The sequence below is a fragment of the Zerene cesonia genome, chromosome 14 (genome assembly GCF_012273895.1).
Source record: "Zerene cesonia ecotype Mississippi chromosome 14, Zerene_cesonia_1.1, whole genome shotgun sequence".
Taxonomy (NCBI): Eukaryota; Metazoa; Arthropoda; class Insecta; order Lepidoptera; family Pieridae; genus Zerene; species Zerene cesonia.
The window spans coordinates 3,231,676-3,244,545 of NC_052115.1; the positions used below are offsets into that span (position 1 = coordinate 3,231,676).

A 12,870-nucleotide genomic window follows, 5' to 3' on the forward strand; every position below is an offset into this window, starting at 1 on the left:
TGCGGTAGATGTATGCGCAGGCCTGCGGTGCGGGGGGCGGCGGGGTGGGGGGCCGCTCGCCCGACGGCGAGGGGGAGGAGGAGGGCGGCGAGGGCGACGACGACGACCCACTTGCGGACCCTGATCCTGAACCGCTGCTGCGCTGCGACACTGGAATATTGGTGATATTGGTTTTAGTACTTGTTATAAATCTTTATAATTTACTTAAAAGTATTTACATGACAACAGTTTAAATAAATGACACTTAATTTGATTATTGTTTTGATGAGAGATCATTTATTTGTTGATAAATTCACTGAGTGTGATGTCCTAGTATCCTAATTGATGTATATCATGGAGAAAATACCTCGACTTATCCATATGTAATTTTCTACAGACATGGAATCTCAAAATTTATTCAAAAATCGAACAAAGATTACTGTTTATTTTATCATTTTTGAATCTCAATACTCTGAATGTTAAACCTCACATTCTCCTACCAGTTCCAATTACTTAAAACCGACAAAACGATTACATCCAAATACTCACCCAAAGTGTGGTGATGGTGCGTATTATGTTTGTGATGGTGCATTTGGTCGCGCGATTCCGCCCCGCTTGTTTCTCAGAGATACACCTTTTTCACTGAACGCGTGGTCGAGAACCCGTTGTCGTTACCGCGCCGGTAGCCATCGCCCTGCGGTCCGAATATTCCTGCGTTAACTGACATGCCGCAGAGAAAATGAAATTAATGAGGCGTTAGTGATGATAAGCAACCATACTGAACTTTATATACCAAGTAAAATGTAATACAATCGTGTTTAAAATTAATAATGACATGCGTTCCTATTAACGCAGAATTATCTCGTCAATTGATAGGGAACGGATAGTTTAACTTATGAGTAACTTTTAAAGATATTATGTTCACTTGGTAATAAAACTCAGAATAATTCCAATTGTAAGCAATGGTTACGAGACAATGACTTTATTGTTAGTTGCATGATTAAAATGGAAAGCTTAATGAGTAAATGAGTTATGAGTGATTAGTAGATAAAAATTATGTGATATTATTAAAAAAATTATCAAATACACCAAAACAGCATTTAGTTACGTCACGTTTGTTTAAAGGACAGTATAAAAGTAAGGTTTTACAAATAACAGTTTGCTGTATTGATGTATTTTGTTGAATTTAGATTTGATTAAAAACAACATTGATCGTGTGCCATTATGTGAAAAATGCGATAAACCAAATAATTTAGTTCGTATTAAATTGCCTTATCACATTCAAAGATTAATAAATGTTAGTTTATTTTCGTGTTGACGGGGGCCAAAGATATACGTTTCATCAAGTTAAATTTGATTTTTAAATTCAAAATTTAACCAGGAAGAAATTACAAGAATAGAAAATTCACCAAAATATGTCATTAACCCCGTTTAAAGATATAGTACCTGTATAGGCAAAAGTTGTTATGTTTGCTGTGGTATATAAAGTAAATTTGATTTTTTAAAGCTCTTTAAATCCATTCGCTTATTAAATGTCTTTTTACTTATATTGACTTGTGTTTGATTTTACCCTAGTAATTATTTTAAATTATAATTCAATGACAGACTTCATATTATACGAATTAAAATTAATAATTTATCCCAATGTTATAATGTGGATATAACCAGTAACCACATATAAAAAACGAAAAAAAAGAGAACTGGGAATTATTTGTCAGTGTCTTCTAAAAAAATAAATCTTCTAAAATATATATCTATAAGACTTCTAAAATAATTGATGAAAAATGTTTCTATTCTTTAAACCTTCCCATTCATAAAGCATTCCAACGCTATGAAACTAAAAAAAAAAACGGTCAAGTTTTTATTTATTATTTAATGCCCGTCAACACGCACACCAAGCGAATTTAAAAAAGGAACACAACTGACATTGACCTGATGCGAGCGCAGCGTGCCGAAGTTGTCGCGCCGGTACGAGTCCGGCTGGAACTGGAACAGCGTCTCGTGGTGCGGGTGGTACGGCGGGTGCTTGCGGAGCGTGGCGCGCGGGGAGGCGGGCTTCGGCTGCGGCGCGAGCACTGGCTCCGCGTACGTCACTTCCTCGACTTGTTGCAGGAGCTTGGGTTCCGCTTGGATCCTGCGGGGATTATAATATTTAGTTTGCCATTTACTTACATTAAAGACGGACATGTTTATGTCTATACTATTACTAATAGTAGGTGTGTTTAAGACATTAGAAGTGCGTATGTGTGTGTTCACGTACGAATCGGTGAAGGTTTTTGGTGTATAAGTTTGATGGTGGTACTTTTAATTCAAATTGACTATACAAAATAACTAAAACTGTTCACAAGTTGAATATAATTACATTAATAAAATATTTAATATTGCACTCAAATCTTTCAGATAGATTCAATTTAACATTCTTAACCAACCTATTAATATTCTGCCGCTGTTCGAAGTACTCATACTCCGTGTCGGGATAGGGCATGTTATCGTCGTCGTCCTTCTTGCAGCGGCGGCCGCAGATGTACCCGGCCGCGAAGCCCGCGCCGAGCGCCGCGAGCGCACCCGCCGCGACCGCCAGCGCCAGTGTCTCCACTGAATACGCCGCTGGTGGCGGGTCTGCTGCTAGCACTTCCGGACCTAGCGATTTTTATTGCAATGCTTATTGTATTGACTGTTTGGTTATAGATCTATATGTATAAAATTTACGTGTCACAATGTTTGTTACCATATTGCTACGAAACGGCTATTTTTTATGAAATTTTGTCTGGATGGGTTTGAGAATTGGCCATCTATTTTTCATACCCCTAAATGATGAGAGTAAGGCAGAACAGAGTTTGCCGGGTCAGCTAGTAGTCTATACTAATAATAATCAATGTGAGGGTTGTATTCTTGAATGTTGCTGATTGCAATTTGATGTCATGTCACTTGTCATTTATGTAGCTTATACGAGGTGCAAGAGATAGCAAATTTTCGGGGTATATTTGACTGTTTTGGAATAAATCTCATAAAAAGGTATGTATATATTTGTACAATTTGTGTTAGATAACATGATATGTACAAGACTATATATGCTCACAATAAATAATCTAGATATTAATATACAACAAAATTGTTTCTGAGATTTGTTTTTTTTAAGTGGTGTGTATAAATTTTGTCTTAACTCACCTTCATTATTATTAGTGTTGCCTTTACCCTCCTTATCTTGTACTATGTTTATGACCTCTCCCTTATTTTCCCGAGCATCGTCATACAAACCAGAGCTTAAACCACCTACTGCTCCCGCATCTTTACCTAGAGAAATAACAAAAAGTCAAATACAATGTTGACATTGTTTCATATCAATTTATTTTTTAAATATAGAGGTGAACAATAATAATTTAAAAATGTTTTCCCACTATCGACAACACTACTGTATATAATATAAAATAATAAAAGCTCCACTCTATGAAACAGTATTGGTGATTAGGATTTACGTATTATCCCACCAAAAACATTTCATGTAAAATGTTGCCAAGAGGACCACATACGGTCATCCTGTGAATAACATATCAGATCTCATATAGAGTCAAGCTTCTGAACCTACACGGCTTTACTTTACTGACCTTAATTTCATAAATTCTTTATATCGATAAAAATATATGGCTTCGCCGTTCGCTACCGTCGCGGAGATGATGTGAATATTTAGTTCCTGAAGTTAGTAATGAAACGTGCAATTCTTAAAATAAAATAGCATTAAAATACTCACTATGAGGACAGGCAGCATGACTGCCAGTGCTGACGCTCTGGTAGAACGAGTTCTCGTCCAGCCAGCGACTCACTCCGTGCGAGTAGGCTCGGCAGCGGCCGGCTTGCTTGTCCCACGCACAGTATGGGTCTTGTAGCGCTACGCATTCCCTGTAATCCAAGAGTAGGTATCATTGATTAGAGTTGGCCCGAGTGAACAGAATTGACCACTTGTAGTAACAAAATCTATCCTTATCGTGTGCGAGGATTTGAATAATTCATATTTAGCGATAGCGAGAATAAATGCCGCCTTGATAGTTAATATCTTACTATTGGTCCTAAAAGTTAGGTTCTGTCTATCCTTTACTTCAACATCCATTGCTACTGTTCCAGAGAAATAATTGCTTTTACGCTAAACCGTACCTGAAAATTCTACAATCTAAAGCTACAATCGAACAAATCTAAATTGCAGTATCCGCATGAAGCTGCCAATCCTTTCAAACTGTGCAAACACCAGCAATTCCACAATCAATACTCACGAGCAAGAGCTGATCTTGTCACTGGAACACCTGTGCAGCCGTAGACTGAGCACCTCCTTGTCCGACACGGCGATGAGCCTAGCGGCGTCTCGTCCCGCTCGGGCCACGCGCAGCGCCCGCACGGGCGAGCCCGCGCCGAACGCTTGCAGCTCTTCTATGACTACGGGCGCCGCACGTTTGTTCGTGTCGTACGATACGGCGTTTATGGCTTTTATTATTTTGCCGTTGTCTGGAATTTTAATGATAATATTAATATAGCATGTTGAATTTAATACTGTTTTACTCAAATTAGTTCTCTTAGATCTTAGTTTATACGTGTAAATAAATAAGCTTCCAATTTATATAATATAACGTTACAAAAACAACGTAATATAAAATAGACATGAACACTACTATAAGCTAACTATCGTATCATATAAACGTGTGTATAAACAAAAGAACATTTAACTTGAAATATTTGTCATCTGGTTATCTGGTTTTTTATGTGCCGAAATAAAATGTTGCGATTTACTAATACAGCTTTTGATTAAATTACCTGTGCCAATGAATAGTACGTCATATGCCTTTCCACCTGGCGTTTTCACTTGAGGATCCACAGCTATCTGTGTAAACCGATAGCTGAAATAAGAATAGACATTGTAAATTATTGTGTCACAATTGTTTAAACATCAAACTTAGAAATATTAAGATAAGTAAGGAATAAAATGAAATACAAGACATCTTTATCAACGGTATTTAAATAATTGTAATTATCCACAAAACATTGAGGTTCTACGAAATGTTGTTTTTTCATTAATATGAATTATTGAACATTAATAAAATTATTATACTAACTGGAAGCTAGTTCGTATAACGATGGGTTCACCGAAGAACGCCGGCACCGATTCGTCCATGAGTGCGTGTGTTTTGATAAAGTTCAGTGTTTGATCGGGGAGTTGCTTCGAGTCGTTGTGGCATGTCCCAGGCCTTGGTTCTGGAACCTATAATGTAAAGATATTTTTATGAACCCGTAAAGGTTTAGAAGCTATTATAAATCGCCATGTAAACACGATGTGAACATTGCCATAGTCTTGATATTGAACAATTTTAATAGCGCTTATATTTAATTATTATGGATAAAAAAAGATTGATAAAGTAACGTGTTATTAAATAAATTGTAAAAGCGTTGTATTATGCTGATATACAATTTTAAATTTGCCCTCATAAAAGGGTTAATGGCATGTTGGTGGAAGCAATTTTCCGAAATGGTGTTATAGTCGTAAAAATTGACGATTCATAAAGATCTACACAAATAAAAACAGAAAATACTATGACAACTAAAACGCAATTTTGGTGCGTTATTTTATAATATAAATATATATTTTTACAGATATGTGGGTAGTAATAACAATATGTTTTAATAACGCTTATTCAAGAAAAAGACTTGACTTTTCCTTGGAGATAGTGACTACGAAGAAAAAAATGTATTAACATCTAAAGGCATGCTTTCTATGTCAAATTCATGCAAAATTATTTCCATATCAGATCAAATTTATTAAGGTAAACCGTGTAAAAACGTAGCTATGCTACCTAAGTATCGATGCATTAGCCGTACCTTGGCACTATTTACAGGCAACCAATTAGAGTTAATAGCGCTCTGCTCCTTAAATGTGCCCTCAAAGGTGTCTGCGATGTCTTGCATACTGAACGCGCAGACGGCACTGCCGGATATACTGTTGGGAGGGGTCGTGAAGGTGCCATATATGAGTTGGGCGTTCAGACCCCCGTAGACCCCCTCGATTAGCTCTGTGGTTGATTCTGAAAAAGATGTTAAATATTCCTAATATTTAGTGAACGTTGGTTGAAGGAGTTTATGTTATTATTTGTATTGTCTTGTTTATTTGGCGATCTTTAAAAAAAAATTATCTTTCTTTTAGAGAGTCACCTGTTGCTAAAACGAGGATTTTTATTTATGTATTAGCGTTGTGGTCAGTGAACCATGAAGCAGAAAGTGTGTTTGTGAAATTATCTTTAGGGAATATTACATAAAAATGCGTCATGGATACAGCATTTTCTCGGTTTTAAGGAAACCGTTCCAAACCGTTTAAAGTGTAAAACCAATAAATTACATGGAAATGGAAATGTGACTATGTAGATGGTGTTGTATTAGATGTTAATTTTATTTATTCTACTTTTATAAGTATATAAAGTCGTTTAAAATATAATCGGATTAAATAAATGCACTTGGATAGTTACAATTCCATTCTTATATCACGTTCGTCATTCCGGATTTAATTGTTCTGAACGTACATATTTGACTTCAATACTTACGGATCTCATTAAAATAGAAGGGGAAGTCTCCAGCGACGGAGCAATTGAGGCGAGACTTCAGGAAGGAGGTCCACCGCTGCTTTAAACGATGTGGGCCTCCACTATCGTCCCGACATACTCGCGCTACGCGTGAAAATACAGCCTGAAATGGTATTTGAATATATTATTTCTATCCTTTCTATGATACAATTATAAAAGTTTTAATTTATACGAGTATTATTGCGGCTTACAACTTACTTTTCCACAGTTAATGTACTCGACCGCTGTTTCCCGAAAGAAAAAGTACACGAAGTTGCCATGTACTAACGAATTGACAAAATCGGGAGCTGAAATAAAAGTAAATAATGAAATTAGCCTAAGGACGCCATACTAATGTACTAATACCTTGGGTAAACAGACGTGATTAAGGCTTGTAACCCTATCGCTTCGGTATCGATAATTTAAATGCGAGACTAATCCTATTTATCGATTTGTCGCATCAAATGTCAATGTGACAGGTTCCAAATTTAATTACAGGCTTGATGGCTGTATTTAGCGGCATTTGAAGCAATAATCAACATACAATAATTGTTTAAGCTTTGGTTCCATAAGAGATGTTGAAATTTATCAACATTATTGTTACAATAATGAGTTTTGACGTTAAAGTTTGGTTTTTAATTATTTTAGTGATTTTATGTTGAATTTACAACGAAATATTTAAATTAATTTCTTATGAACTAACTATATAAAACAATCTACTCCTACTATCCTACTAATATTATAAATGCGAAAGTTTGTAAGGATGTGTGTGTGTTTGTTGCTCTTTCACGCAAAAACTGCTGAACCGATTGCAATAAAATTTGGTACGTAGAAAGTTGGACAACTGAAATAACATATATGCAACTTTTTATCCCGATATTCCTACTAGATACGGACTTACGCGGGTGAAACCGCGGGGCGCAGCTAGTAGTTAAAATACCATAATTTTTGTGATAAGATGTTAATGATAAAACTTTAATATTGTAGTTTACAGAGAAATGTAATAATTTACTTACCATTTAATGTCATAGAGTCGTAAGGCTCCGTTTGAAGCGGTTCTCGATATATGAGAGGTTCCATACCGCTAAAGTCTGCTACAGTGCCCGAATATAATTCGCCATCTGTTTAAAATTATGCTGTGTTTAGTAAAATATGTTTTAAAGCGTTTGTGAACCGTCAATAAGGACTGCAATATGTAGCTGAAGCAACAAAAGTTGTGGCTATTAAAAGTTTCAATTTATCTGAAAAGCTAAATTCAATGATATATACACGAAAGCTTTTTACTTCCTTATTGGCGGGAATCATTTATTTATATTGTAAAGCCTTTTCCATTTAAACCATTGAAATCCAATAATTAAAAAGGCGGATTCGGTAATACGTGGTAATGCAGTGAAACACGCCAACACGGTTACGTGACCAGCGTAGAGCCAGGCCTTAATTAGCCGTATTCACTACGTCTATACCTTTTTGAACTTACTGAACTATTATTATTTATAAATATCTTCGCGTTTTGTCTGAAAATAGAACTCAGTATGAGGCTTGTTTGGAAATAAATTATAAGTGCCATTTTAATTAGATGTGTGTTGATGCAAAATGTGATATTTGAAAAGTATGTATAAAGGAATCGATCATGAGGATAGAGGAAGGAGTGATTCGAGATTTGTATTTTTCGCCGCGGGTGATAAAGCATCGCCGCAGTATGATATCAAATGTGTTTTATTTAAAGCTTACGTTTTTATGAATATAATGAAGAATGGATATTAAATAAAAGTCACTGTGAAATAGAAAAGTGAAAATGTAATGTCTGGATCGAGACTAAAAACAAGCCGTGCGTCCAAATAATATTCATACTTTCATTTCCCCAATAGGGTACTTCATTAAATTACAGGAATCGTAGAAAAATTTCGTTCCGTCAATATTCCGCGCTCTCCTGTATTACAGCCTACGGCAGATGGTGCTGCAATGTATTCATACAGCACATTCAATTGTAAGCCGTATTGTGTTCTCGTAAATATCAAAATAGTGTGCTTGGGTTTGATTCATTGCTAGCCATATTGAAGCGCGTACTCTGCAATGTACCGCATTGCAGTGCCTCAGTTCACCAAAGCTTTGCAGTAATCGCTACCCAATATTTCGGAATTAGAGGTGTAATCTTAATAAATGGTAGTTCTTGCGTAACACTTGAACGCTCTTAAGAGGAAAGTGTAGCGCTTATTTAATATTTTTAATTTTATCTTCTCCCGTTACGGTAGTGTTGATTTGGAAATAAAATATTAATTTTTATTCTAGTTAGTGCGATATTTTAAAAATAGAACGTTCATTGTTCGTATCAAATTTTCTTTTTTGAATACGTTTGTAGTGGTAGTGTTATTTATAAACGGTATTATTATCTATAAACGTAGCCTATAGACATAATAAATATCTTTTCGCTACGTTTATAAAGCTATGTATTCTACATAAAAAAACGGTTAAAAATGTGCTTGATATTTTATCATAAGCTTTGCATAAATATAAGAAAAACATTTATTATATAAATACATATTTGAAAGCAATTTGTTTTTAACTTAGTATTATACCTTACAAAGAGCTTCATGAAGATAAAAGTTAAAAGTTTTGAACTATATTAGTTACAAATGTACCTAGTACGCAAATAGTTTATCCAGCGACTATAATTTTGAGACTAAAGAAAACCCAGTTCCAGTTCGAATTTAGGTGCAAAATTCACGTTTTGGCACAAATTACTGCGACGCAGTATGTATCGCGTTACATATTGAGGCAAGACCGGCTGGTTCCCATGGGGCCCTCTCGGCTTAATTGGACCGATCAATAGTGGATAACTAACCGTAGCCGTCGTAATGGATGTCTGCTATCTGCACCGTATTAATGTTTTAATAATACATTGGATTTGCGTTACCGTGGTTTGATTAGGATGGCACTTTTGAATTGATTTCACGCTCGGATATATTGGATTTTTTCAAAAACATGCTAATGAAGTATAAATAAATGCTTCGGTTAATGAGTAGTTGTTTTAACCAGTCATTTTGTTGGATTCTTTATTGAAAAGAAGTTGATGACATAACGGTTGTATTAGATATATATTAGTGAGTTTTATAATAAAAAAGTTAACAAGATAGCTGAAAATTAATTAAAAATAAAAATTCATTATTTTTATTCATAAAGAAGAAGACATTTTCTTATTGTGGCCAATTATAACGTTCTTAATTCTTATAAAATCCAACGATTTAAAAGCGGTGCTAAAAGAAATCAACTCAAATTAAAAAATATATGAGTATGAGTTATAAATTGTTATGCCAGTTTATATTAAACGTAAATAGGAATATTTATGGATCTTCTTGTCACATCAAGAATATATTTACGCGGCGCCTTTTGTTGATTTCCATGTGATAAATCGTTTTGGAATTTGCAAGGGGATGCGTTAACGTTAAGAAAATTGGACTAAGGGACAAAAGCATAATTGATGATGTTAAGATTCGTTGCACAAATGTATATGGGGTGAGAGTTTCAACACTTGAGTATTTGTTTATCATCCCAGTAATATCATCGATGTAAGTTTTTATTTCACATTACTCATTCAGATATCATATTGTATAGGTTTTTTTAATGAATTGATCTGAACTCAGATATGGAAATAACTGCCGAAGTCAATTTAAACTCTTTGCTTCTCGTCAAAATTAAAGGTATAAAACACACATTTCATTTGTTTATTTACTAGAATGTTTGGTAAATAATTAATCGTAAATACAAAATAAAAATGTTATTCAAGAATTAAATCTTCGATAAATAAGTTTTCAATCAATTAATTAAGCAGACATTGTTACAGGCAGACAAATTCACGGTCACAGTCTAGTTCCTGTTCAAACATCTTAAAGGGAACTAACATCTCGAAATCGTTTCAAGTTGAACAATGGCATCTTGTAAATTTACTATTAATAAGGCCCCCGACCCAGTCCAATGCAAATACTCCATTGTCTGACCCTTCCATCCATTAACATTGATCATTTCATCAGTCAGGCTAGCGCAAATAATAAGCTAACGTGTGTTACGTCCATATAAAACCGTGTTACTAAGGTGAGGGAAGAAAATTATGTTTGTTTGTTTGGGATAATCTCTACTCGCTTTTATACTTGTGTGCACTCAACACAATGAAGAGACGTATACATCTACAGCTAACTAAATACAGCGGGATTCGTTGGAGATTTTCCTCGGTGTTTATTTACGAGTGTAGGCAGACAGGCCAATTCACGTGTCTTGGTAACATAATGTGGATTTAAATTACGCTTATATTCTCTTTGCATATTTGTTTCCCTTCATAAATGCAGGCTTGCGTAGACATGCGAGTAGTTAATGTAGATAAATGTATGAAGAAATAACCTATCCTTATGTCGATATGTTTTTTGTTATTATTTAATATTTCCGCTCGAAATCAATGGAATTTATGCAAAATAACATTCATCAATATGTGTTTAATATTCTAGATAAATATATCGGTCTAATTTATATTACATCGATTAAATAGTACATGGAAGTACGATATTTCAACAAGGCATTGTCTTTACACTTGGAAACATATGCGACCATATAGATATAGCTATATATTCTCCCGGGGTTTCTATCTTCGTAACAAAGACTGCCCATTGTACGTCGGCAGACTGTGAAAGCATGTTCAATTGCTGAAAAAGATTTCTGTTATTTGTATATTTATACTTTGCTCAAATTCAAATATATGAAAATAAGTATTAAGCAAGGTGGCGCGAGAAGCACAATTATTTTTTTTAAGTTTTTATAATTTTCTAACACAAAAAACGTTTCTATTTTTTAGAAAGGATATAAATACGATAATGAAATTTTTATGTATTTTATTGTCACGTTGTGCATGGAAGCTAAATGCCGTAAACATATCAAGTATTCACAAGACAAATTAATAGAAACCTAACATTCTCGTGATTAAATACGTTTTATTAACGAGTTCTAAACAAAGAATGTATCCATGAAAACGTACAGTCGGTGCACTTAAATGGTGAAGCGTGAAAGGTAAATGTGCATAAGATTGAATAGTGACCGAATCGCCTTACGTCAGCGTTAATCATGCTGACCTGTTTGTTTTTGCCCATTCATTTCAGGCTTATTCGGCCGGAATGGGCCTGAATGGACGCTACGTATGTTGCAGAAAGAGACAAATTGTAAGAGAAATTGCTGCTAGAGATAAGTTTTGACACGGTCTTTTCTTCCTTTTTATGATTGCTGGTGTGACTTTTAGACAATAAAGCTTTATGTTAAAACGGCATTCCTTGATTTGAGTAGTAGTAGTATTTTTATAGTTTTATCTACACAGTTAGGTTGACATGAATATACAATGGATTCAAACGAGATTTAATTGCTGTCTTCAAACATCCGTGGTCAATTCATTACTAAACGTTCATAGTAAATTCGAAGTAAATTACACGTAAAGTTGTTCCGGAAATAACAAGAAAATTCACCCAGACGTGGTTGAATAAATAATCCTCAAATTACCTTAACCGGAACTAGTCCACAGTATCTTTTGAAAGGTTTTCGTTCGTGTAAGTAGTTATATAGATATGTTTAAATAAGGCTCTTAATAGACGCATAGCTTAACGTCTACATGGAATTTTTCCATTCGTATTTTCGCTAGAACCGATATCTGTACAATACACTTATTTATCGGAGCGCAAACATTCGTAGAATATTATCAGTACCATTAAAACTGGCAAAAGGCGGTGTATATTTAATCATTTGCGTAGTTGTTTTTTCTTTGTCATACTTCTATTATTAGAAAGTGAATATTGTGTTGTTTTTGCTTTAATATAAGGGATTATGATGGTAGTTTTACGGATTATTATTAAAGATTTGAATAACTACAATGAATTAATTTTGTTCGCAAAAAGCAAAACAAAAGAAAAATTGCACATATAAAATACAAAGTACAAAACCAACCTGCATAAACAGCCGTAGAATTATGTTCAGGATCGTAAGGACAGACAGCCTGGCCGGATTTTTCTTTCTCCATGTGATAAGAGTCCCTTTGCACTCCATATTCCCGGCATACCGGCTTAAAGCTGTTTGTGCCACAGATAAGCAATCTGCCGGGACCCAGCGAGACTAACAGGCGAATGTAGTTTTGACAGCTCTCCTGTAAAAATATTTTTCGGTTTAAAAGTTGTTACGCCTAATGCAAAACTATGAACGTAGACTGAATAATGTGGTTAACATGTCTTCTATTGCAATTTTACGGTTTTTTTTTGTTTTAATCTATTTTTTA

The 12,870-nt window shown here is 34.8% G+C and overlaps 1 protein-coding gene across 2 annotated transcripts in view; it reads right to left on the bottom strand.

Annotated features, from left to right (window-relative positions):
- Positions 1 to 9: 9 nt before the first annotated feature.
- Positions 10 to 12,870, bottom strand: part of LOC119832093 (semaphorin-1A) — a 227,246-nt gene continuing 214,385 nt past the window's right edge. The window contains exons 4-17 of one of the 2 annotated variants that reach the window (XM_038355710.1): positions 12,546 to 12,741; positions 7,589 to 7,693; positions 6,792 to 6,880; positions 6,555 to 6,696; positions 5,839 to 6,041; positions 5,079 to 5,224; positions 4,780 to 4,862; positions 4,245 to 4,473; positions 3,728 to 3,876; positions 3,148 to 3,273; positions 2,409 to 2,619; positions 1,912 to 2,113; positions 529 to 673; positions 10 to 150 (exon numbers count right to left, since the gene is read on the bottom strand). In XM_038355710.1, coding sequence (XP_038211638.1) covers positions 602 to 673; positions 1,912 to 2,113; positions 2,409 to 2,619; positions 3,148 to 3,273; positions 3,728 to 3,876; positions 4,245 to 4,473; positions 4,780 to 4,862; positions 5,079 to 5,224; positions 5,839 to 6,041; positions 6,555 to 6,696; positions 6,792 to 6,880; positions 7,589 to 7,693; positions 12,546 to 12,741 — 1,953 coding nt within the window. In that variant the 3' untranslated portion in view covers positions 10 to 150; positions 529 to 601. Of the gene's footprint in view, positions 151 to 528; positions 674 to 1,905; positions 2,114 to 2,408; positions 2,620 to 3,147; positions 3,274 to 3,727; positions 3,877 to 4,244; positions 4,474 to 4,779; positions 4,863 to 5,078; positions 5,225 to 5,838; positions 6,042 to 6,554; positions 6,697 to 6,791; positions 6,881 to 7,588; positions 7,694 to 12,545; positions 12,742 to 12,870 lie in introns of both variants that reach the window. The other variant, XM_038355709.1, reaches the window with a different exon arrangement.